Here is a 27,538-nt window from a genome sequence, read left to right on the forward strand (position 1 = left end):
ATATGACAATATGATAATACTTACGTTTTTTACATAAGTATATCAAAGGTATAGTACCATAACAAATAATTGAAAGCCACAGTCCAAATAAACTTTCTGAGCACAGTAAATAATAAAAGTCTCTTATTTTTGGATGATCCTGTGGAATAGAGACTTTCTGTAATGTTGGTGTGTCAGAAGGTCTCAAGTTTAACTTAGTGGGCAAAACAGTGACGGAGGGAGAGAAAAAAAAACAGATTCTGCTGAGGTTATACTGTACAGGCTCCACGTGCGCACGGCTCCGGGCGCGCGCGAAGGTCTTGGCACATGTGTGCGGGCGTGGGCCGTTTCCGTGTGTGGAGAGGCGTGGCCAGGGGCGGCTCCGTCCGAACCGCAGCCAGGCTGAGGATAAAATGTGCATAAGTGATGCTTTCGCAGCTTTGGCGCACGAATCCCGAAAGAAGAGGGACTTTAACTTTCTCTGTCACACTGACGCACGACGGAGCAAAAGCGCACCTTTTGGGTTCGCGCGTCATACTGCAGCTGTATCGACAGTCGCCAGCCTGAGCTCTGCAGCTGACTTTGAAGACGGATTTTCTTTTCTTTTTTTTATCAAAAACTTTTTTTTTAAATTTCTTCCTGGAGCAGACGATTCCTCTGTCAGAGATCCGAACAGGCGGGCTCGGTTCCAATTCATTAAAGGTAAACGACTTCCCGAGTCTACATTAAATCACACCGATCCATTTCTATTTCAATATGCATTACACTTCACATTTCTCCCATTAGGCATTGGCTCGTTATGCCAGCCCCTGTCAGCACTGCAGCATGCAGAGCAAAACGTTCACGCACACACACACACACACACACACACAATGTGAATACATTATGAATCATTCTGTTGTTGTGGTTTTGTTTGTTTTTACAACTGTACTTCTTACTGTGATTTGAAATGCAGTATTTCTATTTAACAGCTCCCACGCTGTCTTCACTGGTTCTTGATTTAGGGCGGTGGGCGGTTGGGGGGGAGTTGTAAAATATTCAAGGGATTTCTTTCATCTTTCACTCAAACTAGTCATCCCGAGGTCGAGGGATGAATAGGGGCGCGCCACTGCTCCTGCTGCTCCAGACGGCAGCCTGCATGGTGATGCTTCCCAACTCCACGGGCTGGCAGCAGATGCTGGACAAGTATCTGGACGAGGACGGGGACTGGTGGGAGGCCAAGCAGAGGGGGAAGAGGGCCATCACCGACAGCGACGCTCAGCTCATCCTGGACCTTCACAACAAGCTCAGAGGCCAGGTGTACCCTCCTTCGTCCAACATGGAGTACATGGTAGGTGGACGGATAATGCAGAGATGTGCATCTCAACAAAATGATTCCCATACAGTTTATACTTAACTGAGCTTGTATGTGTTAAAACGCTTTGACCCCATTCTGAACTCCCCAAGGGGTTTTGCTCACTTGTGGTCCCTAGAGCTCAGAACTGACTAAATCACCTGACTGGCTCTGGCACTCGTCCCACTTGGATCACTCACAAGCAGCAAGCCAGCATCTAAGCACCTTCACACATGAACCCAAACACACACACACACACACACACACACACACACACACACACACACACACACAAAGTTTATACCCATGTGACTTTGGTTGTTTTGCCAGAAGAGAAGAATTCCACCAACTTGCCAATGATCACATTACTACTAAAGTTTTTCATTTTTTTTGCTCATGCTAACAGATTTGTTTGACTTCATCCCCTGGCCATCACGTGTGTGTACAGCGCCAGATCACTTTTCACAGTGCAATTAGAATCAGAGCACGGCACCAGGGCTTGTTTTACCAGCTGTCTCACCCCCCACTAAACACACACACACACACACACACACACACGAACACAGGCACACCACCACACCTTATCAAAGTTAGTGCTCCACAGACCTGGAAGTTTTCCAAGTACACTACATGTGTAGTAACTGCTTGACCGATACAGTGCATTGCCACCAACAGTACTTGGCGATTAAATATCCCTACAGTGTGCAGGGGATAATGAGCTTTTATCATCCTTTCATCTGCACTTAAAGAGCTGCTGAACAAAAGGCTGTATTATTCTATGGTAAAGGCAAATAAACAGTTCGTGCTGGGGGCAATTGCTGGACTGTGTAATTGTATAATTGGGAGGCTGGACTTGAGGACCCCTTGTGTGTGTGTGTGTGTGTGTGTGTGTGTGTGTGTGTGTAGCTCTGGTAGGGGCACACTCTCGTGGAGAAATGCTGAGCCAGCAGCGTGGCAGCTCCTTTTCTACTGTCTCCTGTTACAGTTGGCTGTTTTTTTTAGCTGCAGGGGCACCCAGGGGTGAAATATGGAGAGGCGTGCAACAAGAGGACGTGAGGTGAGAGACAGAGAGACAGAGACTTAACGGGGAATACAGTAGTGAAGATAATGGAGATTTTGCGAGTGTTGAGGAGGGGCAAAGAAACACAGATGGGGGGGGGTGGGGGGAGGATAGCAAAACAGGTGTCAAAATAATCGAAGACAAGATGTGGAGGGTGAAGAAATGTGAGGCAGGGGGGAATGAGAAAAAGAAAGACACATTTTGCACAAAGTAAGAAAAGACGTGTATGAGAATAACCCCCCCCCCCCCAAAAAAAAAATCGTATTTGCATTTCAGTTATGTCAATATTTAAAGGCACAAAACTGCTCAGGTCACACATGTCTGCATTTTATTTTGAAGGGGCTCCGTATTTGTCAGATTTTCCCTCTGTCTGTGTTGGACTGCTGTCAGATCTCAGCAACCTCACAGCTTCACTGTACTGGAAGACTTCATAGACATGCTCCTCTGCCCGCCCACACACACACACTAGCGATCCTGTTGCACATACTTTGCCGTTTGCCCATCAGCTCAGTTATTGTCTGCCATTGTATGAAACCTGAGTGCATCTCTGTGGCAGTCTTTACAGAGACTCGAAGATAACATCGATTCAAATCCCTCTCTTCCCCTCCCCCTTCATCTGTTTCCTTTTCTTGCCCTCTCTCTCTCTCTCTCTGCCTCCCTCCTCCCGTATCCCTGGCTCCGTTCCCATTCTGTCATTATCCAACTCGGAGGAGGCAAAAAAAGAAATTCCCCGGAATCAGCATTCACACTCGGTAGCGATCCGCGGAGCTGCAGCGCTGCCTCAGTGTAGTGGGGACAGCGGTTCGGCCTCTCACTTGCATGTTGACCCACAGGTTAAAAACGGAGACAGTGTCAGTGTTTGAAGTGATGTAACACAAACAGATGGCATCTTGGGAGAAAGGTCCCCACCTGACTTTATATTTAGCTTTGCCTTTGCTGGGCTGCACTCAGGTGGTAGCGATGTTTGTGATTTAGGATGAAGCCGTATTGACAACTCAGGATGCGAGCGTCTTTAATTTGCATTTTTAATTTGCCGTTGGATAATGTGGCTGTTGTGATTCACAACCTGTTTCGACCCGCCAGATATTAATTAAGGTCTAGAAAACAAATTTGCCTTGAATTAACTAATCTAAGATGTTTAATTATAGTCCCGTGGACGAGCGTCTGAAACAGTTGGGGGGGGGGGGGGGGGTTGATTAATAAAAGTGCTAAATACATCATCAGACTCCGGGGGAAAAAGATTAAGCAGAGCAGGCTAAACATCCTTTGTTCCAGCAGCTTTGTTGAGCTCGTCTTGGAGGATCCCTAAGCGCTCACAGGCCGGATGGGTAGATGGATTCTCAGTGTCCACACATATATATCAGAAATCTAGAAAGCGAGGTGCCGAGGGAGATCGTAAACAGGTGCTCAAAACACATCCGTTGGTTTCTCTTAGATGTAAAGAGCGACAGCTGGATTCTATGGTACATGCGAAAAAAATTAAAAGTGCGCCGGTCCACATGCGAGGTCCTGCTCCAGGGAAACCACAACGGTGAAAGGTCAACATTAGCCCAAAAAGCAAACATGCCACCCTATTGTCACCAAACTGGACAGTCTCCAGGCCTCACGTGCAACAGCTGCATCATAACCACGAATATTGCAGACGGTAGAGGCAAAAATGTATATCCCAGGGGGGGGCAAAGCCCACGCTGAACCTACCTAATGTAATGCCAAGAATGTAAACTTAGCACTTGCACAAAAAAAGTTTTTTAACAACGAAAGGCTCGCAATGGCACTTTCCTTGAATCCTTGATATCCTTGAAATCTTCGCTCCTGGAAAACACCTTCTGGTTCCTCTTGTTTGGATCATAGATCAAACCAGAACCTCACAGTTCGGCGTCCCATCCAGATGGGAATGTCTGTTTGGATTTAGGAGCTCCCTCAAAGCTTCCTCTCCACTCTCGGTGGGAGTTGCATGTGTCAACATGGCTGGGAAAAAGGCCTTCAGCTTCAGTTTCTCACTGCCAGAGTGCAGCATCGTTTTTTTGGATCGCAGCAACTATTGTTGATTAATGTTAAAAAATGTTAAATTAGAAATGTAAAATAGAAATACAGACTGCTTTTGTGCAGCTGTTCTCTGGAGGTGGATATATTTCCATAGCTGATAGGCTGCCTTTAGCATTGATATTCCCAAGATATAATAAAGCCCAATATCAGACCACCATACAGTATACATACTAGTATTTATTACTATTGATTTTCCTACCTTCAACCTTCTTATCAAATCACCCTGTCCCCTTGTCTTTTCACACCATTCCATCACCTCCTCTCCTCTTTACTGTCAAATTTCTGACTCTCTCGGCCTCTCTTTCTCCGATTCCCACATCTTCCCCCCTTTCTTTTCATTACTCCTCCGCATGCACCATTGATTATGAACAGGAAACCCAAACTTGCAAAGGAAGTGCACCCCTCTGAACCCTTTGGAATGCAACCAGATGACGGAGTAAAAAAAAAAAAAGAGAAAAGAAATGGCCACAAATGAAGTGTTAAGTGAAATAAACAATGCAGTGTGCACAGCGCTGAAAGACTTTAGCAAGGGAGGTGTTTTTCTTTACGGGCCCCAGCAGAAGTGCGGTTGGTGCGGTCGGTGGGTGGGGGTGTCTTGGTTGTAAGGGCCTCCTCTGCCGGGGGGGCGGGGGAACTGTACAAACAACAGGAGTCCAGTCTGACAAGCCGGCTGCTCTCTATAGATTCAACAGCCGAAACACATGCGAAGCGTTCGACTCTTTCTCAGCCCGCTCTCCTTCTCTGTAACCGTCAGGATGATGGAATGAGTTCCCTAACTGGAACGATTGGCATTCGAAATTTTTTTATTACTTGAAACATACTTCGGGGACTTCGGAAACCACGTCTTTCGGGAAGGTTTCTCGCCACGACGCCCTGGCCAGAACTTTGGTGATTTTTGGCCGGAGACCCGCCAAAGTCGTGGTCACAGATAAATGTTCCCAGAACCTGTAACCGTTCATTAATGGTCGAAAAGCAATGTGCTGAGCCTGCTCAAGTACGGAACGTCCCATGTGCTGTGGTTCTGCAGATCATTTGGCAGCTACCGCAGCACAACGCAATGTGTTTCGTTCCGCTTATCGGTGTGAACATTGATTGTTTTCTCGGGCAAGGATGTCACTTGTCAGTTTCCCTCGGAGAAGGGCTCAAATCTCGCCACTGTTTCTGTGCGAGCATCATTAGTGATTGTAGTGGCCACAGAACAGATATGACAATACTGACATACTGACACCGATCTGCAGCTCCCCGGCAACCGCGACAGTCATTTATGAGCAGAGATAGAGTTTCGGGTAAACAAATTCTCATTCCTCTTTTAGCCGCCCGACTCAGTGTTTTTCGTTTGTCGCGGCCTATGGGAGATGACGCTTCTTTGAAAAAGTGCTGTGTCAGTCATCATTTACCATCATTGTGCAAGACAGACCACAGGCAGCTACAGATGAGGTTTGCTCTAACTCTCCTACGCTCTCTTTTTTGCCGGAGTAGAGCTGAATGAAAAGTATGCTCCACAATTCAAACCTACTTACCTATCATTTTTACAAGTATGATTCAACCAAAATTACCTCTGTGTTATTTGGACAAATAAATCCACCCAATAACCGACACAAGGAGCGACAGAAACTTCTCAGAGGCAAGAGTTAATTCGCAGCAACGCCAGACTTCCTGTTGTTAGGTGTGTGTGTGTGTGTGTGTGTGTGTGTGTGTGTGTGCGCGCGTGTGTGTTTCAAGAGTAATGCGGAGAACAGCAGTTGTTTCTGGTGGGACTGAAAGTGGTTGATGGACGACGGAGGCGGAGGCGGTGGTGGTGAGGGAGTTATTTTAGTGTCTGTTATTGGATTAGATTTCAGAGAGGGTAAGCTATGACTTCCAGGGCCCAATGTGTGAAATGTAGAAAAAAAACCCAACTCCTGACACCTGCGTTGGTACACCAGCGCTCGCGCTCACACGTTTCTACGAGCGCATGCAAACTAATTAACTCTCTCACGGAGACCTGTTGCATTCACAGTTCGAGGGAAGGTGTGCAATTAAAAGGCATACATACAGTGTCTTTCAGAGGAGTTACAGCTGCTGTTATTCTAACATTTTTGATGGTATGAATGTAGGTCAGCAGGGAGGAAGGACACTCTTCGCATTCCCAGAAAACCCCAAAAATGGGAAATATGATCCCTCAGCATGCAACCAGAGCCAAACAGGACTGAGAGGGCAATTGAGAGGGAGAGAGGGAGGTAAAGTGAAACAAAAGCTTGTACGCAGACATATCTCACCAGAGACATATGGAAGGTATTACTTATGGGAAGAACAGCTTTAGCATTTTTTGAATAACACCCAAGCTTACCGGAAAACCACTCCGGAGAAGCAAGACAAGTCGGAAAGCTCGTTCTGCAGCTGCAGCAGGAGCTGAACGTCAGCGTATTGTAGTTCAGCGTTTAGCTCGGATAAGTAATCCCCTCAACATCTCACCAAAATAAAATCACCCCATTGAAGATTTTGTGTTATTCTCTCGTCCTCTGTGCAGACGTGGGACACGGAGTTGGAGCGCACGGCAGAGGAGTGGGCCGAGACCTGTCTGTGGGAGCACGGCCCCGCCGGATTACTGCCGCAGATTGGACAGAACCTGGGAGTGCACTGGGGGAGGTAAAGGGTTATTCGGAAGTTCCTGCATATATAGACTTAATCGCAGGTCGAGGGTGAAACACATGCAAGGCCGTTATAGTCAGCGTCAATGTAGCTTCATGATATCGGGTGGAAGATTGACTAATGGAACGTTTGCATCTAATCCTTTGCTGCCTATTATTACATGGGAATATATGTACTGCTCATCCATTTTTCTCAGATCCTGCACACACAGGGTCATTTCACTCATGACCTGGCAATGTAGCGCAATAGAAAATATGTATGGCGCAATCATTGTGCCACATTAGTGAGCGCGCAGTCAGACTCTTCTGAGCACACAGTGGGACTCTCGAGCAGAAGATATTAATCTGGCCAAAGAAAAAATTGCGTGCTCAACTCTGCCTACACGCTCGCTCAATCTCTGGTCTGTGTGCTCACAAGCACCCGCATGCTCGCGCACTGTGTCTCTGCGCTCTCGACATCTAGTGTTCGCCTGTAACTCTGCCTGGACGCTCGCTCGAGGTGGCACAGCATCATTAAAAATGCACCAAAAAAAACAGCCAATCACAGACTGGGGGGGATGTAGACAGCCAATCAGAATTGCTCCCTAGCCCCAGTCTATGATTGGCTGGTTTTTCGAGGGATTTTCAACCATGGACCATGGATGTTTGTGGTGTTATTTTCCGTCATTCTGTATTATTTGTATCTTAAAATCCCTCTTTCTCGTATAAATCCCTCTTTCTCTCGCAAAATATGTCCACAACAATCTGTACAAGGTGCCAAATTCTTTGTCCTTCACCCTCGACTAGAATGTGAAAAAAACAACTTTTTAACCGGGGACGAACGTGCAGAGAACCTCAGAGATTGTTGCCATCAATATGTACAAAGGTCGCTCTGTTGTTTTGTTTCGCACTGGCAATTATCCGAACATCATGCAACGCATCATCTGAAGTGTGGGTATCGCGTAGTGTGTTGAAAGAGGACTCGCAGTGAACAGGGAACCGCTTTGATGCATTTCACCAAACTCCCTTTACCAACAGAGGCACGAGACAATAGAAATGTGGTTTCGGACTGTTGTCGTCACAGGCTGCTCATCTCTCCAGGTATCGCCCACCCACCTCCCACGTGCAGGCCTGGTACGATGAAGTGAAAGACTACTCCTTCCCGTACCCTCAGGAGTGTAACCCCCACTGCCCCTTCAGATGCTCCGGCCCGATCTGTACTCACTACACACAGGTAGCTACTGTCCGGATCATGCTGTCCTGCCAGTCTTTTTTTTTTCTGTCTGTAGTTTGTGTTTCACCGCCTGCCGTGTCGTTTCCTTCGCAGCTTGTCTGGGCCACCAGCAGTCGGATTGGCTGCGCCATCAACACGTGCTACAACATGAACGTGTGGGGACAGATTTGGGCCAAAGCCGTCTATCTCGTCTGCAACTACTCACCGAAGTAAGCGCGCCTGTTGCGCTTGTACTTTCACGGATACGAGACAGAGATACGGGCTGCAACAGCTTTTATGATGTGACAGTAAAGTGATGTTCAAATTCAGGTCGCACACAAGGAGGTTGGAAAGCGGAAGCATGTTTACCAGTTTCTGCTCAAGTAGTGTTTTGTTTGATGAGCCTTGCTTTTGATGTGAACCCGAACAGGGGAAACTGGTGGGGCCATGTGCCGTACAAACATGGAACCCCGTGCTCCGCCTGCCCCCCCAGCTATGGAGGCGGCTGCAAGGACAATCTCTGCTACAAAGGTATGTGTGGGCGTGGGAGTAGAGAAAGCCATAGTAAGAAAGCCCGGGGGGAGGGGGGGGTAGGGGGGAAATTACGCTTACCCTTGTTTTTGTGACTTTACTCGAAGATGACAGTTCCTATCCTCCACAAGAGGAAACTGAAGAAAACAACTTCATCGAGCGGGAGGCCCCCCGCACTCCGCAGAAGCCCCGGCCGCGGGCCTCCAAACCCGAGCCTCCCGGCCTCCCTGCCCCGGCTCCCACCGAGCCCCCCACAGAGGACCTGCAGAAGAATGAGGTGGTCAACGCACAGCAGATGTGTAAGCTGCCATTTAGCTGTTTATTCTGTATTTAGTTACATCTCAAAACGGGGGGGATCTGGTTTTAGGGGATTGGGAGGTGCACAGAGTGGCAAGAATTATAGGACAATATCTGCAGTAAGAAGGGAAAAAAAGAAGGGAAACAGATTTTTAACATTGAGTCAAAACCAAAGAGTTTGTGAGTAGCTGCCTGCTCAGTGTTCAACAAGCAATAGTGGGAAGACCAAGTGCAAGGAAAGAAAAAACTGTCCGTGACCGGAAACATTTTTTCTTGCAACTTATCTTAAATTGCCTTGATTTTCTGCGCTCTTTATCTGTCATCTGCCTGATTAACCTTGACACTTTCTGACGTGTACTTAATATTGCAAGTCACTCTTTGGAGCAGGGGAGGGGAAGGTCTATTTTAGCACGATCCCCTGCGTGTGTGTGTTTGCTTTCGGATGGCTGAGGGGTGAGAGGGGCTCGCTGTGGTTTTTAAATGGCTTCCTCTCCGCAGTGCAATGGGGCCTTTGCTTGTAAGCGGAGACGCTTCCTCCAGTACTGCTGACCACCCTCGAAACCCCTGTTGCAGGAATTCTCCCCTTTGATTCTCCAAGTACCGCAGCGATAGCCTTCGCCGAGCTTCACTCAACTCGGCCTTTCAGATTAGTTAGTCGTCCGCATTGGAGCAACCGGTTCATGCATGTTGTTTCCTGCGCATGCACTCAAAGGCCTTTTGTGTTTTCGTGTGTTTCAGCTCAGCTTGTGAGCTGTGACACTAAGCTTCGGGATCAGTGCAAAGGAACGACGTGCAATAGGTACAGTTCAAATCAAATTTAATAACGTCAACAACAACCACAAAAACACAGAGTTGCGTGTACAGTACATTCCACATGATCTTTTGTGTTGATCTACAGATATGAGTGTCCTGCTGGGTGCCTGGATGCAACAGGGAAAGTAGTTGGGACAGTATACTATGAAATGGTGAGTACACAAGTGGATGCAAATCACTTCCTACAGTGGTCTGTATTATGCCAGTTAACAGCTGTGTATTCTGTTAAATGTGTCCCCGGCATCTTGCTTAATGGTGTGTCAGCAAGGGTTATGCAAATTATTAGTTATGCAAATGTGGCACATTTTCTTCTCTTTTTTTTTTCCAGCAATCCAGTGTGTGCAGAGCTGGCCTACATGCTGGTGTCATAGATAACGATGGAGGATGGATGGATGTAACGAGACAAGGCAGAAAGGAGTTTTTCATCAAATCCAACAAGAACGGAGTCCAGTCTTCAGGGTGAGACTAGCATATAATAATTAGATACGGAATGTATGGATGATACGTGATTGGAAACGAGGTAAAATATACTCACAAAAAGTAAAGAACAACGTCTGATTTCATTGTCGTCCGTTTCTTCTCCACAGAAAATACCAAAGTGCTAATTCCTTCACAGTTGCCAGAGTTACAGGTTAGTCTGAAGATAATGTGACACTGTAATTACAGTTTTCAGATGAATGATGTGCTGCAGTTGTATTTTTGTTCCCACTGACTGTCTTTCTTTCGTACAGTCAAAGCCATCACATGTGAGGCCACAGTTGCGCAACAGTGTCCTTATCAAAGGCCTGCAAAACACTGTCCGAGGTATGAGTCTGACCACCTGCGTGTCATTCCTCACCTTCCTGTAAATTCCGGACGTTACCCATGTCCAATTATTCTCTTTGTAGGTTATACTGCCCGAGAAGCTGCTTAGAAGAGAACCCTCACATATCCAGAGTAATTGGAACCCGAATATACTCTGATGTATGTCCCACTTTTTGAAGCATGTATAAAAAGCTCTCCGTGATTTAAAAAAAGAAAAACTGAATTTAAAACCAGAAATGAATAAACATTCCTCTCGTTACCTTTTCCTTTCGTAGAAGTCCAGCATATGCCGGGCAGCGGTCCACGCTGGAGTCATCAGGAACGATGCAGGCGGTTACATTGACGTGATGCCAGTGGACAAACGGAAACACTACATTGCTTCGTACCAAAATGGCATTTACTCAGAGAGGTATGGGATGGCTTATCTGTGATTATTGTTGGTTATTTGTCAGAGACAGAATGTAACACTGAGTTCCACAGAAGTATCTTTAACACTTACGCATTGGATAAGGTGAGAGTCTGGTATACCATTGTACAAGTATTGTTTCTCTGATCTTTGGGAGAAGAGTGAAGGGGGTTACTTTGCTGAAGCTCGGAGAGGGGGAATGAGAAATCAATGGCGCTCAGGTAGAGAGAACTGTATCTACCCTGCCCTTTTCTGGTGGACCTTATCTTTTCAAGATGCAGGCAGTTCATTACATCTCTCACGTAGTGCACATAGGAGGGTGATTAGCATGCCTCTAGTTTAAAATAATTGAAATAGTAGTAAAGATGGGTTCATTCCCCCTTTTGTTCCATTGCTCCCAAAACGGGAAACAACTGGACAAAGGCCTGAATCTTAACACAAGTGGCTCAAATAAAGATAAGAAGGAAGCCAAAACATAACGCAATGACAATACAGGATCTCACAAGGGATCAATACCGTGTTAGATTTAAGACAGGTGTAGCGTAGTCGCATTAATATGGTGGATGAACATAATCCAAACGGTTGCAAAGAGGGGATTGATTATGTGTCAGACCTCTTTCTGTTCTTTTGTGAAAACACACATATATTTCAAATGCCGCCTCACCAAACACGAGTCGAGAAAACAGCCACTTGAAAACTAATTCAACACATTATCAAATACAAACCAGACCCATCCGCATCTCAATATGATTTGTTGTCTCACCAAATGAATCATGTAGCGAATCACGGAGGCCATAGTGACCATGGGGGTAATGTAAAGGTAAATACCTTGTTAACATCCATGAACTCCATGAGGGACAGAGCGCCCTCGAGTAGAAAATAGCAGGTTTGCATAGAAGCTCTGCATCTAAGTACTAACCCGGTTGAAATCCATGTATAAAATGTACTATTTCGTTTTTGAGAAGCGTGTGCAGCTCTGACAATTTGAATCAGGATATGCATCAATGATTAAGGAGGTACTATTATTCATCAAACGTTTGGTCGGTTTTGGATTCTGTCCGTAGAAAAAGACTCTGATGCCAATAAAGTGAGGGCATGTGTTGGAATTCCTGCTGCACCAGTTTAGCGCAGCATTAAGGTTACAGGTCTGTACCAGGCTCTGTTCAAAGCTAAAACTGACCCACATCCCACGTAGCATGTTGCATTCTTTCTACGGAGGATGTTAAATTACATTAACTTTGGAATGTTTTGGTGGTCTACGGAACGACTGTTGTTAATGTGACCTGCGCAGAGGACTGACACACGCACAGCCTTCCTTTTTTCTGTGGCCTTCACTTTCTCTCTCTCCCCTCGTCTCCCTCCGCCACATTTATCTTTGTCACTCTGGAGAGATGCCTGACGTCTGTTATTATCTGCCCATCATTTATCTGTCTCCTCTAACGCCACAACATGTCTGTCTTTGTTGGATTAACACACACAGAGTCCCCTGGGTTTGTGTAAAGGATGGGGTGGTTCATCTGTTTTTTTCTCAGAGCGCCGCAGCCTCTATCTGTTTGTGTCTAATCTGTCATCAGAGTGTCAGACATCACACTGACGCCGGCGTTTCCCTACGTAAAAAAAAAAACTGAAGTGTATCCGTTTGGGCGGGGTCTGTCATCTGCGTCTCTCTCGGCAAAAGGCCGGGACACGTTCTGTGTCTGACACATGCCTCGCACACAGACTGACTCTGCCTCGTGTTTCTCTCTTCCCCCCTGCAGCCTTCAAAACCCCCCTGGAGGAAAGGCGTTCCGGGTGTTCGCTGTGATTTGAGTCCCCCCGAGGGCGGCTTCACCAAACAGAACGTGCACTTGGGCCGTTGAATAGGCGGTAATCAAGCCCTGTTGTCAAACTCAATGAGTGAAATGTTTCTGGCTTTGCTACACTCCGGGGGTTAGGGGTCGTCACCATGACAGTGTAAACCCAGCAACAAAAAACGTGACACATACACAATAAGAACCCGCTTCTCCTCCCTCGCATGGAGTTTAAGTTTGTCGTACCCGGTGGGAACGTTTTTGTTTTTTTTACAAACTGTAAATATCTCCGGTTTGCTACAGTAATATTTTGTTGTATATATTTGTTAATAATATTACACATGTTTTGTCCTGGTGCCATTGTCTTGCCTTTTTAAACAAGTAGCTCGGTATGGATACTGATTATAGAAATCTCACGATATAACTTTTTAATGGCACTTAAGGATGAATATCATTTTCATTGTCTGGCACATTTTTACTGGTGCTCTGGAGAGATGTTTATTTTTATATGATTATGCTTTTACGTTGATGTGATTTATAAAGGATGCTGCTATATGTTTTTTGTTTTTTTTTGTATTTTCATTCGTAGCACGATGTGGTTTAGTCAACACTCCCTGCAGGTCGGGAAGTACACTCATCCCTCAGTTGTCATTCTCCAAAAAAAATCCCCTATGTCCCTATTTTTCTCACGCATCGCATGCATTACTGGATGCCGCTTACCCCAAAAGTTGTTTTCAAGTCATATCCATTCATCTGCCTTTGAGGTTGATAAACAGAAACAACAGTATGCAGCAGCTTCATTTCATGCAGTGTACGTTGGGGAGTAACAACAAATATATCCGCTCATATTTTCGTTTTCTTTTTTTCCAGCTCCCAGCTTTCTTTAATCCTGCAGTCTTTATTATGGGCAATTACAGTAATTGTATTGTTGTCTCTGTCTCTTTGTGCATTATAGATATATATTTTCCTACCTCAGGTTGTTAGGAAAAGTTCATTTTGCAATAAAATATTACAGCCTCCACAACTCTCACTCATTTGCTTAATTGTGGCATTTAAGTCGCTCAAAGTTAATTAGCCATTTATCAGATGGCCTGGTTAAAGGTTTTTTGCATTATACATTTATATACTGTATGTAACCCATTATACTTATTATTATTTTTTATTATTTTAATCAATACCCAGTGCCTTTTTAGAAATGAACCATCCAGGTACAATGAAGAGCATTTGCCTAAAGTATCTGCTTCTGAGCCACTGGCCCAAAATTTGAAATGTAAAATGTATTTTAGAGATTGACAAATGTCTCATTCAGACTAATGTTAGCGTTGGATTTCCTGCTTCAAATCTGTGGTCGCTGTGGGGAAGGAGGGGTGGCGCTGCATATTTTTTTTTTCTATTGAATTTGTCTTGTAAGTTACATGAACATAACTCAGACGCATGTTTACTTGTACGGATTTATCCCAGCCTCACACACACACACTCACACACACACACACACACACACACACACACACCACACTGCCTCAGATTCATTACTAAGCATAGTCAAAGGTAAATTTTGCATGAAATGTGATCTCTTGAAAGTGAACACGTAAATAATATTTTGTAGCTGCGGACTTAACGTAAAATCTCTTAATTGTCCACAAGTGAAAAAAGCTACGCACAGAATAATAAAGCCAAACTGGCTGAACATTGACACTGTCAGTGGTCCTTGAACAGTTCATCTGATACAGGTCAATCTGGGTCATAATACCCTCATATTAAAACTGACAATCTGCAGTCAAACCTCAACGGCAATGAGACATTTCACATTTGCTTTAACCCAGTGGATAAGCGTGCAGAGCCCAAAACACGGTGGATCAAAGTACCTCGGGGAGTCACTGAAATGCCAGTTTTTTGTGTGGGTTGAATAAAGACTGAACCCAATCCCCCAGACATCCACATCCATAGCCGCGTTTGAGCCTGAACTACTGATGTGAAATTCGCACAGGATGTGACACCACCCCTCCCTCCTCCGATATCCACACCGGTTATTCGCTCAAAACCTCGGAGAGAGGGAGCGTTTGATGTGAAATGCCCAGGCTCCCCTCTTGAGGTCCGTCACCGGGGGAGCAGAGTTGTCACTCCTCGTTTGCTCCTCCGCGGCATCGGAGGGAAATGACTGATCCATAATGGCTTCCGCCACATCGGGGTCCGACAGTGTTATGATGTCTGGTGGGCTGCAATGGGTTGTGACTCAAGCTGCCAGTCATTGTTACTGCCCAGACGAGTGCTGCTAAATCTTAATATATATTTATACAGCCACTGGCCCGGTGACACCAGCGTGACACGACATAAATACAATCCGGTTAGATTCATTTTCTGTGTTTTACACGGGAGAAAAATAGTGAGTACATGTCGATTTGCATTAGCAAATGTCATTGCACACGTGGTAGTGCACGTCCAAGTGCAAGTGCACGCTACAGTCATGCTGAATCTCCTGCACGCACTGACACGACATGTTTGTAGATTCAAACCCGTCACTTCTGATTGGCTGGGGGTCTGCAGGAGAAGGGGCTGCGGCGTGATTGATAGGCCGTCCGTGTGCAACCCGGGCTCCGTGAAAGAATAGAGAGGCATACATCAGACAGGTGTCAAAATTCACAGCAGTGCGCGGTGATAAGTTGCGTTCAGGGGCCTGAGAATGAAATGAGAGAGGACGAGGGGGAGAGTGAAAGGCCGAAATCGCAGGACAGAACAAAGGGCAAGGAGGTCACCTGTAGGCTGTGTTTTGAAGTTGTGATTTGCTGACACCTTTCACGAGCACACGACACAGAGTTCCTCATCCTTCCCTCACCATTAGAGTTTTGGAAAACAATACACAAACGCCAGTGACAGATTACCGTGTCTCATTTGTGCGTGACCCTGGCAGACGGACACGAGGAGGATGCATTAGGAGTGGAACTGACAGAGCGACGGCTCACGGGCCCATTAGGACCAAGGAGACTGAGTGGCCCGTGAAGACAGATGGGAGGAAAGACAAGCTCGCAGCTCGCAGGGCCCGCGCGGTGCCACCAGTGTTTTCACACTGTCGCTTAAAATAAGGACGGCCATTAATAACCTCCTCACTGTGCTCCGGTCTGCTGCAGTCTGGCGCTTCTCGCAGAGCTAAATGTGGCGCTGCATGGCAGCAGACTGGCAGACTGTGTCAAAGAAACCATGTACACCTGAGGAGAGGGAAAGAAAGAAGGAGAGAGAGTGTGTGTGTGTGTGTGTGTGTGTGTGTGTGTGTGTGTGTGTGTGAGTGTGTGTGTGTGTGTGAGTGTGTGTGCGTGTGTGCTTCTGACTTTGTCTGCGCCGCATACGTTTGAGTGGATGTGCTGTATATTTTTGGTTTAATCGTATTGTTTTTCACTTACTCACCTGTTTGCTTATGTGCTGTGTCGGTGCCGCCTGTCTTGCCACGGCTGGACGGGAATCAGATAGCGGTGATGCAGTCAGGGAAGCCGTCAGCGCCGAGGTGCAAAAGTTATGGTTGCCAGTGGTAATGACTGTGTTCCTTCTCGTCGAAACCTTTACTTTGGCATATGAACAAAACATAAAATATGACAGGGGGGAGGGTGTTTCACCCCCCCCCCGCTCATGATCCAAAAATATTACATGCACATAGCCACACTGTGAATTTGTTTTTGCAAAGATGGAGTGGGTACTTTGGTGGAGAAGAAGAAAAATAAAATGAGTTTTTCCTGAGTGGCAAGGTGACTCATATAATTATTGACTTATTTTAGGCCTCCGTACTTTTAAAACAAACCTCTGACAAATGTTAGACATTTGATTTATAATAACCGTTCATTTACAACTGGCTCTGCTGTGGCTTATACCCTCACAACTACTGGAGTGAGATTGAAAATCTCAAATAGTTGTTGTGTCAGTCCATTCATTCAGCGATTTCCACCAGAATATATACGATTTTCAAAGTGATAAAATAGGTGGTGGTTGAAGATTATTTAAATGTTTTTGCTCTTGTCTGTGCTGCGTGGTTCTTATCTCTACCTTAACAGAAAAGAGTGTCTTTAAACTTGTGTGCAATATTTCTATCGAGATCTCTCAAAGGCAAAGGAGAGTGTCACATGGTTCCCTTACCGGACTGTTTTACTGAGGTGTGAACAGTGTGACCTAATACTGTCAAACCAATGTGAAATCCTTCATGTGAATGGCTCTGGTACGCTGTTATTATCAGCAAATGTGCGTATTAGCAGTGCATATTGAATGCCAGAACAAAATAGTGCCATTTTAGCGTGCTGAAGTCACGGCAGCTTACACAATGCCAGCGACTCAAACTTGGCCAGTGTGTTGCACCAGGTTAATTGCAACAGGCGGAGTAGATCAGAAAAGTTCAGTCCTGGCACAAATAAAAGGAGGCTTCCCGAAAGAAGAGGTCCCTGAAGTACACGTGAGCTTTTTTTCCGCTGCAGCATTATTGTGTTCATGTATACTCAGGTGAGTAGAGCCAATTCTGTCAAAGGTAACTCCTCACAGATTATGTGCTGCATTGTGCGTCAACATATTAATATGTTGTGCTCTCTCTCTCTCTCTCTCATTGTCCCCCCTCCTTTGTATGCAAACAGTGTGGAACATAAATGCATCCACAGCCGGGTTTTTTTTTCACGCTTTACTACTAAGGAAACATTGCTATCAACAATTTGCACACAAAAGACACTACCGCTGACATCTGTTCCCGCGTAAATGGGTGTCAGGGAAGCAGTTGTGTGCTCTGAGTGCAGATGTGAGCCACATGTATAAGCTCTTTCCTAAAACAAGCACCGTGGAATATGGCAAATCTGTGCTTACAGCACCTCTCCAGGACGGACTGGCTGCCTCCAAGACGGCTGGAGTCTGCAGTTAGATCTGCTCCTCAGAATAAATGAGTCCGAATCGAATCTGGGCATTTAAACATACAAATTCACAGTCTTTCCTTCGGAAGAGTTTAGGGGCCAATTTTTAAGCCTCCCAGTCGTCCCCGGATACTTCAGGGGATCATTGTTTCACAGCAGCCTCACTTTCACAGAGGGCCATTTTTTGCAAGCCGGCTGTTCACTGAACAAAGGTTTCCTGTTTATCCTCCAGATGTGGGTCAGCCGAGATTACACTTAGGATAACAATAATAAGAAAAAAGCAGCTCCGGAATGTGGCATCAGTCCTCACGCACAAAAAGTCATCCATAATAGAGGAAATAGACTATGCAAGGGCACAATCAGAAAACCCGCCTGTTAAAACAAACACTTGTTTGCGAAGGGAAAGAAAAATAGATGCTGTGAGAGAACTGGAACGGAGCGCGAGGCGCCTGGCAAGACATCAACGGACCAGTCTGAGAAGCTATATACGGTACAAATGAGGGTCATGGACAAACAATAAGGCCAATGCGTGGCAGACAGGCACACACACTCCCCTTGCAATCAGTCATAATACAAGAGAGAGGAAGCGGCGGAGTCTTGGGCCAAGGACTGCAGGGCCCAGGGGTAGTGGAAGAAGAGCACAGCATGAAAAAAGAACTTTTTGAAAAAAACTACAGTTCATAGTACACTACCTCAAATGGAATCCCAAATGATGTTTGTTTTCAAGTTTTTTGCGCGAGTCAGCACAAATGATTCCTTTGGTAGCTGCCGGCAAGCGCATTGGTACAGTCGACGCTCATGAGCAGTGGCAGATATACCAAACACAAGTCTGCGGGAGGAGTGTACTATACTGCATTTATATTTGGGACCACGGTCGGGGGGGCAGAGAGTGCAAAACAGAAAGAGGGACGACAAATCAGGCGCTGACGACGGGCCGCACAATCGCGCAGGAGGGCCAACTCTGGACTCTGACGTCATCGCTGACCTTTCGTGTATTTACAGAGGAGGTTTGATTTCCACTCTTTTTTCCATGCTCACACACGAGCCGTTGTGAAGAGGGCTCGGGAGGTAAAAGAGTAGCTTTGTCCCCCGACCTGGACGGTGAGCACTGGAGTCATGTGCTCCTGCCAATCCCGGCGAAGGGCCCACAAGCCTCGGCCATTGAGGCAAAGCACAGGCATCACCTGTTTTATATTAAATCAGTCAGATTAAATAAGGAAGCCAATAACCTGCAGCTCACAAGGTGCATTTTGGCTCAAAATTGACGCTTGGCTACTCTAGTCGTGCTTGTTAAAACTGCCCCCCCCCCCCCCCTTCTGTATTTTAGCACCTAGCAACAACAACCTACAAAGAACTCCTATTTTTAATTTATCCACGTTCTTCTTTGTGCACAGATCTTAAAATGAATGCGACAAAGCACTTGCTCCGTCACTGACAGATTTTCGTTTTCATGCAGCAACACAAACCGTCTGATACACGGCGCGTATATATGTTGCTCATCCGTCACCTTGTGAAATCTTTGAACAAGCATCATTATCATACAGCGGAATCATGAAGACATTCAAACAGCCTCTTCAAAGTACTCCCCTCCTCACGCTGCAGACAATATTGCCCTCTGCAGGGCATGCACATTAGTCACGCTTGTCTGTCGCAACTCTTTTTTGTTGTTTTGTCTTTTAGAGGAGAGGCTGCTATGAGATAAAGAGACACAGCACCACACGTGTTGATGAATGTATAATTACACAGTGTTTAGAGAGATGGAGGATCGGGCGGCTGCAGAGTGGCAGGGACCAGCATCTGTTGTGCCTGCTTGTCCTTTAGCATTAATCCCTACTTAGTCCAACATGTGGGGCTTTGTAGTTGACCTTTCCCCGGAGGGAGCAAGAGAAGCAGCAACATGAACGGCGAGGAAAAATAACAAATCCACAACAGTTTAGCAAAGTAGAAATGGACAAATGTGATGCCAGGCTTTTAATGTCCCATTGATTTGTTGTTGACAACAAAATAATAATGTTGTAATAAATGTGAAATAGATTATTTTTTTAAATGACAAAAAAAAAAAGACTGCAATGACTGATAACTCCTCAGGACCTGAAATGAATTAATGCCGGGGACATGGGCACTAATTCATCAAGTGTCCCTGAGTATGAAAGACAATTAAAATGAATGAGACGGTCGCATGAAGGACCCGGTCAATGATCCAAGACCAGTCACTCCCTTACTTAGAAAGTTGATGAATTCAGAGCTTCTGGCTTCCAAAATTAGCCGTATTAAATGGAGAGAAAAAAAAAAGAAAAAGAGAGAGAAGAAAAGATGAGAAAAGCAGGCCTCTCATCACTCTTATATGGGAATGGAGTGAGGCGCCTATTCTGCTCCTCCATTTTTTTCCACGAGGAGCTGAGGGTGATGAACTGTGGTCGTCTTCCATGAGAAATGCCACAGCATCAGAACAGCCGAGTCTCCAGCCGGGGGGTTTCTGCCTCACCGTGACACAAGACGGACCCCAATTTAGGACACAAAGCCTGGGTCAAAACAGCCGGAGGTATAGCCTTTTCCCTGAGAGCGTTCCATTCCTTTTCACTTCATTGTGTCCATGCTCTCTCCTGCTCCCTCTCTTCTCTGTTTCTTTTTGTGTGTATCCCACCCTCTTTCTGTACCTCCTTCTCTGTTAGCATAATGATCTCTTGTGATAATAATTTACTGCTAATGTTCATTTTCTGACTCAAGCACTCACTTTCAAATTAGGAATCTTTTCTTCGAATGCAAATGTGCACATTAGTCCATTTCGGATGGCTAGAACTTGAAACATCATCACCATGACAGGTGCATCTGCAATATTACCTTGCAAATTAACTTGCACACGCAGACGCGCCGCTGCAAATTTAATCTCATCCTTGGCTCTTCAAAAAAAAAAAAGAGGAGATTTTTCAGTTAGTTCGCTGACGTCCGGGACCCTTGCACTAGGCTTAGCGACGCGCTGCTCATACACTCGTCTGCGATTGAGGCAAAGGACCCTTTCAAATCGACTCACCTTCTACAGAAGGACAGACAGACCCTCCAACCACTTCTACCTCCAACTATTATGGAGTAAATCACAAACATGCCACGGCTCCATCCTCTGGGACTGCACACAACCTTAGCTCTCCTGCACCGTGTGATGACCCAACGTCCTCCGTTGCCCCCGCCCAAGGACCCACTGAGCACATCTCCCATTCTGAGAATTGTCTTCTTATTTTTAAAAGAATCTGTCCACACTTTTTTCTTCCAGGCACTGACAATTAATCAAACCCAAATCCCATCGTGCCTATTAACATATCAGGCCGATGCGAGTTGCTTCAAAAAAGCATGAGTACAGGAACCCGGAGCAGAACATTACCATAACTTTGCCTATGTGATCTCTATTTTCTCTTTCTCCGCCAAAATGTAAAAATTGCTTACCTGGCAAACAGCTAAGCATGGAGCGGCATTTCCCCCCCCCCCCCCCCTTCCACTCATTCTGCCCGCTTATCTTTTTAAGGATGTGTTAATTATTTAGCCGCTTGTGGTGTGAATGTGTGCCAAATAGCACTGAGACAAGCTAAGCATCCAATGGAAAAGGCAATTTTAATATTTCACGGGACCATCAAAAGGATTTAATGTTTACTTTTGCCTTGGCTGTGACTAAATAAACGGCTCAGTGTGGTTTTTCGGGATTGCTTAGTGCTCTAATGGACGGCGTGGTCTCTCTGTGCGCAGTGCAGCCATCCAATTATTAATCATCGTGAAGGGACTTGGATATGTGGTGCGGAAACGACTGTGAAAAATGGTAATGATTACAAGGTCAATACCTGATAAACTGCTTTATTGGACAAGAGTTGTTTTCCACAGCTCAGCAGATACCGGCTGCATCGCTTGTGACCTTGGTGAAGGGCTCTGTGCTCTTGAGTGACTCCCAACACATCTGACCCTGTTGGCAGCCGTTCATGTATGTCAGGGCCATATGTTGTGTCGTGTAGCATCCTGCACGCTGACCGTGCAGCCGCTCTCTACCTGAGACCAAGCCTGGTCGTCGGCCTTGTATCACAGCAGGCAATTACTCCCCCCCCCTACTCTCCTCTTAGTAATGACAGTCACCATGAGCACAGTATTTAGTGCAATGAAAAGACATTGTTGCTGTCAGCAGTGTTTAGAGACAGGACGACAAGGCGGTGGGAATGGAACGGGGCCATGTTGTACAAAGAGGATTATGAAGACAAAATAATTTTGACAAGTCTGAAAATTTGAGGACACTTCCAGGGAGATATGAGTATAAACTATAAATGTCGAGCTGTGTGTCGGAGCGGTGGCAGCTTGCCGTTCCGTGCGCCCCGGTGGATGTGATGAGCGCGGTGGAAGATACAGACATTGAGTTTTTTTTGCCTCTGTAAAAAAGTTGACACTTGACTGAAAAGCTCCTCTCACAGTGGCAGCCATCAATGCCACACTTGAACAAAGCTCTGCCTCTTTCTCAGCAGAGGATCTTCTTCTCTCGGTGCAACACAACAAATACATAAATTAGTATGAGCAAGGGGTGATTGTGCAGAGTTACAAAAGACTGCGCGGGAACAATCACGACCTCATTTATAAAAAAGAAAAGAAAACCGGGTTTTCTGGCACTGCAACATAAATCCGTGGCGCGTTCTCATTGTCTCATTGAAATGTGTAAAATAATGGAGTCTGCGAAGAGGTACCCTGCAAGAAAAAGGGCTGATAGCCACTTGATCACAAAGTTGTTTATGTAATGCCGTTAGATAAGCCATCTCTCCTCTCCACATTTTAATCAACGTAAGTAATGGCAGCCCCTCATCTCAATATACCTGAACCATCTGCTGTTTAATACCAAGGATTTCACTGAGTGTGATTGCACAACCTGAGCTACGCCTCTCACTACATCCCGATTGGGATTATAGCTTTGGCGAGGCTCACATTTCATTTATTTATTTTTTTAGATTTCTGGTTTTTTGGACTGCCAATCTGCAGCATTAAATCTACAATATACAGGAGAAGCTGCAGGCAGCGGGTTGTGAGCACTAATTGGTTCGTATACAATTTATCAATTCATCTATTAATGGGGCACTGACAGGTGTGATTTTTATTATTCAACTAATCAAATAGCATCAATTCAAGGCCACCTAATAATGATAAAACATGGCTCTCACACACCGGCAATCTCGAGTTGTATTTCCTCATTACGGGGCTGTCTGGCCAAAAAGTGGGTTGTAAATTAGTTCCTGATGTACATTTGCATATCTTTTTCTATCTCCACATCAAAACTCATTAAACAAGTAGCCTTATTATAACATGGTGAGTGTTATGAATGATCAACGCGTGCACCTGGATCTTGACCTTGAGCCCTTGCTCGATACATTATAGCAAATGCACATGCATTGCTGAAAGTCACACAGTCGTGATCTATACCAGTATCTGTTATAGCTGCAACTACCAATGCATTTCTTATCAATTAATCTGTTGATTACATTTTCTCAAATAATCTGTTCAGTTTTCGACAAACCCAGAGGTGACGTCTTTCAGACTGGTTGTTTTTGTCCGACCAACTCGAAATGACAGCGTGTATTTTAGCCAAAATCCTCTGGATCGCCCCCTGGTGGTTGGCTGCAGTATGTGCCAACGTGTTATTAGATGGGATATGGATCAAATTAAAAAGTCAAAGTAAGCTACTAAATAAATTTTTCTCCAAAAAGTTCTCTGTCAATTTAGGTAGTTCTTATCACACTGAAGTGTTCTAAAGTGTTGGTGTTTCCAGTTTTTAATTAGATTTTTTTTTAAATGTATAGGGTTCACAGGGTGAAACTTCATGATTGACTGCCGAGACTATATACATTTATTAATATATTTAAGTTAGCTAACGCCTGACATTGGCAAACACCAGCGCCCATGAGCTAGTGGCCATGGCAGGCCGAGAAAAAAGTGTTAATCCGCTCAAAGGTTACAAAGTGTCACTTTGACGCTCAAAGTCGATTTTAATAAGCTATTATTTCATCCCAAGACTATGTGACTGTAATATTACGACCGTGGCCCATTTTTCACAGAGAAAACGACTGACCAAGGACAAACATCAGTCAAACAGGCCACAAGGCAACACTGATTAATTCATTTCCAATCGAGCCTCTTGGGCAAATGAGTCATTGACCGAAGCACAAGTCCTACAGTAGCCTTTCGGGACAATAACTATGGTTTCAAAAAAAGAAAAGGAAGAAACGAGTAAGAGCATTTTAAGCGGTTGCCTCCGTTGATTTAAAAGGGAGCTCTCTCCCGGCCCTGCCCCCCTCCCCTCCCCTCGGCGCATATCCCCCACCCCCTCGCTGTTTCAGGGGATGGTGTGGTCCAGGAAGCGCGCCTCCGCTGCGCTCGCCTCCACTCTCCTCTCTCCTCCGGCTCGAGCCAATCAGCTGACGAGTGGCACCTCCCTCCTCTCCCGGATGGAGCGCGCCGCTGACACCGGCCAGCCCGAGCGCTGACGACAGGAGCAGGTTGTTGCCCGCCGCTCGCTCGCTCGCTCGCCCTGGATGTCGCACCGACCGAGCCTCGAGTAGAAAAATCGCCGCCCCCATCCCAATATAAAGGTTGCTCTATATTTAATTCGCCGCCTCGGGCAGGGAAGCCGCCCCCCCCCCCCCCTTTTTTACCATGGCTTCCAACTTCAACGACATAGTCAAACAGGGATACGTGAGGATACGGAGCAAGAAGCTGGGGGTGAGTACTGTACTGTTACTGTACTGTTAGTGTTACTGTACTGTCACTGTACTGTTACTGTACTGTTACTGTACTGTCACTGTACTGTTACTGTACTGTTACTGTACTGTTAGTGTTAGTGTTACTGTACTGTCACTGTACTGTCACTGTACTGTTACTGTACTGTTACTGTACTGTTAGTGTTAGTGTTACTGTACTGTCACTGTACTGTCACTGTACTGTCACTGTACTGTCACTGTACTGTTACTGTACTGTTGCACTTGGCGTCTCGCGCCGGCGGAGGAGAAGTAAGGGTGGCGGGGGGGGGGGGGGGGGGGGGGGGGGGGGGGGGGGGGGGGGGGGGGGGGGGGGTTGTGGGGTGATGATGGAGAGAAAAGAGGAGTTGCAGTTGTTTGCGGTATTGTGAGAGAGAGAGAGAGAGAGAGAGAGAGAGAGAGAGAGAGGGAGGCTGTAGTTGCTCCAGAGGCAGCCGTCCTGCTGGGAGCTCCTCCAGAGGACAGAGGCAGATTGGAGCAGCGGGCCAAGTTTCACTCACTGCTTTCTTGTGCAAAAGACAAAAAAACTAAAAACTGAGATGTCGACAAAAGTCTACAAGATTTTGACAGCCCCGGTGGTCATGTGCATGTGCCATTGTAAATCCCCAAATTATTTTTGTGTGTGATCCCTCTATGAGTGACTTTATTTTTCTCTGACAAAGTTCTAGTTCAGTGACTGTGTTTGGGCTCCCCCAGAGGGGCCGAGTGGAAAGAGAAACATCTGGGTAGAGGACATTTATATTCAGGGTTTGCTGAAATCCAAAAGAAATTCGTTGTCTTTGTAGCCCATTTGCAACATGAACCCCCCAAAACATCACATTTTATACTATATTTGAATGTGTCTATGTTTTTAATTCATTCATTATCCAGCTCAACATTTCTTTATGAAGAAAGTTTCAGGCATCGTTATTCTGACAGTGTTTGTTTCGTTTTCAACAAGTTCTATTCCACTATCACACGAGATGGTGGGAAGCAATGACAGATAATCAGAGAAGCAGGAATGGGATTAATGTTGTTTTGTCTTTTTTGGGGGGGGACAAAGGTCCCTTTCTTCTGAGCAGAACTGTCTGTAAATAAGCGTGAAGAGAATAGACGCTATACAAGACAATAAGATGAGACGAGATAAGACAAAAGAAAAGATTTCTAGTGCAGATTGTGGCCCTCTGGTCGACGGGGAGCAGAGCAGGTTGCACAATAAAAAGTCTAACGGTCTTGTATTCTGTAAAAGTATCGTGTCAGACAGTAACCACACCGTGTTAAAGTCTCATAAGGTCACATACAATTGAGCGCCACGGGCTTATACGTACATCCCCTTCATTATAGTGTGAGCAGCAAATTAACACTGTGTCGTATGAATTCCAGGATGGACAACATAATACCGGGAATGTGCCACGAACGCGGATTTCCAGTGAGATACAGCAAGGAGATGAGGGGGGAGAGGAAAAGAAATGGCTTAGCTGCTTTATATTGAAATGAATGATATGTATATTCAATTATGAGTGCCTTATTGTCTGACTCATAAAGCCATCTGCTTTTTTGTTCATAATTCCAGCTCATTACGCTAACAGAGCAGCAGCATCCCCCATCTCCTCTGATGAAGTGTGATGATGCGGGCTAATGATGTCTGCCTCCTCACATCTTCACCTGTGCTCCATCAACACTCCTCTTCCATTGTTTGCTGCTGTTCAAGCTATCTGTGACCACTGTCTGAGAGCGCTCGTTGTTGAGTAAGAGTAACCTTTGCTTTGGCCCCCGTAGGACTTGTACAACCTAATCCTGATTTTTTTTTTTTTTCATAGAAAGCACAAGACATGTTGTTGTTGTTGCTATGCAAATGAACTCGCCTCTGTATAGAGCCACAGTGGACGCCGTTTGTTTACTTCTCTCTTGTGCTATTAGCAAGGATGCATTCAGGAAAAAAAAAAAGAAGGAATAATAGGCAGCGTGTGGAGAGCCTATATGTGACTTTGAAACGCCGGTGAGGGCGCACACTGCGTTGGCTGTGCTCGAGCTACAGATGCCACATCTCTCCCGGCTCCACATCTCATCCTGCTGTTTGTGGAGAAAAAAAGCAGTTTGTGTCCCGATCGCCCACTCCCTCAGCCCACAAACCCGCGCGCTGCCGTTTCATCATAGAAAAAGCCACGCTGCGATGGCCTCAAAGGACCCCGCTGGTGGATGATAAAAAAAAAGGAAAGGAAAAAAGAAATTACCTCTTCATGCGAGGGTTCGTTATTTCAGGCAAATTATTTTAGGTTCTGAATCAGGTAGGAATAGGTCTCCATCATCAAGCAGTGACACATCCCCTCCTGATTATTCCTCGTTTCAACCGTTCTGCTGCGGAGGGGAAATAGCGTGTTGGCGCTAAATGGCATCTTTTTCAAGTGTTTTTGTGTCGTGTTTTTTCGAGTAGAGATGAAAATTCTAATGTGTGACCGGAGCACATTGCGTGGGCTGAGCGGAAAGATAAACATCTGGGTGGAAGAGAATTATGCTGGGAGTTGGCCGAAATCCAACCAAAGTGTTGTTTTGCAGCCCATTTGCAACACGAACCCCCCCCCCCGAAACATCCCATTTACTATATTTTTATGTCTATGAAGAAAGTTTTAGGCATCATTATTCTGATATAGTTTGTTTTATTCCAACAAATTCCGTTCACCATCACATGAGGTAATGAGTAAGCAGCAATTTCTGACGGGGGAGAAGCTGGATGTCGGACGACGTTTGACATTTTTTACTTGAAAATGCGTCATCGATGAGCGAAGTAGTTGCATCGATGTCTCAACTAATTGTTTCACCTTTGGATGCCAGCGCTCAGTTTTTTGTGAAAGTTCTGGGTGATCAGAGCTATGGACGCATTTCTGTTGGCACTGACAAATTATGGAGCTTTGAAAACATAGGATAACTTCTCAGATTCTTCAGTTCTAGGCCAGAAAGGTCTCGTGTGTTTTTTCCTCCCTGTGCGACAATTATTTAAAGTTTTCTTTTTTTTTGAAGTGTTCAAAGGTCTCTCAAATAC

At 45.6% G+C, this 27,538-nt stretch overlaps 2 protein-coding genes across 3 annotated transcripts in view; both read left to right on the forward strand.

The window, feature by feature from the left end:
- The first annotated feature begins 382 nt into the window (after positions 1 to 382).
- crispld1a (cysteine-rich secretory protein LCCL domain containing 1a) lies at positions 383 to 13,905 on the forward strand. 2 transcript variants are annotated; one of them, XM_035619623.2, is made up of 15 exons: positions 383 to 681; positions 1,052 to 1,309; positions 6,928 to 7,046; positions 8,129 to 8,261; positions 8,355 to 8,470; positions 8,671 to 8,771; positions 8,903 to 9,070; positions 9,807 to 9,867; positions 9,967 to 10,033; positions 10,210 to 10,340; positions 10,469 to 10,512; positions 10,613 to 10,685; positions 10,769 to 10,844; positions 10,961 to 11,094; positions 12,849 to 13,905. In XM_035619623.2, exons 2-15 carry the CDS (start codon positions 1,070 to 1,072, stop codon positions 12,898 to 12,900), a joined length of 1,515 nt encoding a protein of 504 aa, XP_035475516.1. In that variant the 5' UTR covers positions 383 to 681; positions 1,052 to 1,069; the 3' UTR covers positions 12,901 to 13,905. The 2 variants fall into 2 exon arrangements, with proteins under 2 accessions (XP_035475516.1, XP_035475515.1); XM_035619622.2 differs by having other exon boundaries at positions 385 to 681; positions 8,879 to 9,070.
- Positions 13,906 to 24,147: 10,242 nt separating this feature from the next.
- Positions 24,148 to 27,538, forward strand: part of dok6 (docking protein 6) — a 42,739-nt gene continuing 39,348 nt past the window's right edge. The window contains exon 1 of the mRNA XM_035619741.2: positions 24,148 to 24,484. Within this exon, the coding sequence (XP_035475634.1) occupies positions 24,419 to 24,484 (66 nt within the window). The 5' untranslated portion in view covers positions 24,148 to 24,418. The remainder of the gene's footprint in view (positions 24,485 to 27,538) is intronic.

This window comes from Scophthalmus maximus, chromosome 21, assembly GCF_022379125.1.
Source record: "Scophthalmus maximus strain ysfricsl-2021 chromosome 21, ASM2237912v1, whole genome shotgun sequence".
Classification (NCBI taxonomy): Eukaryota; Metazoa; Chordata; class Actinopteri; order Pleuronectiformes; family Scophthalmidae; genus Scophthalmus; species Scophthalmus maximus.

What these genes read in the sequence shown, in the direction of transcription:
- crispld1a (XM_035619622.2), top strand. Translation starts at nt 1,070, where the DNA reads ATGAATAGGGGCGCGCCACTGCTCCTGCTGCTCCAGACGGCAGCCTGC. An exon ending in TCTGTACTCACTACACACAG is followed by an intron (nt 8,262 to 8,354) that starts GTAGCTACTGTC and finishes TTTCCTTCGCAG; the next exon opens with CTTGTCTGGGCCACCAGCAG. An exon ending in AATGGCATTTACTCAGAGAG is followed by an intron (nt 11,095 to 12,848) that starts GTATGGGATGGC and finishes TCCCCCCTGCAG; the next exon opens with CCTTCAAAACCCCCCTGGAG.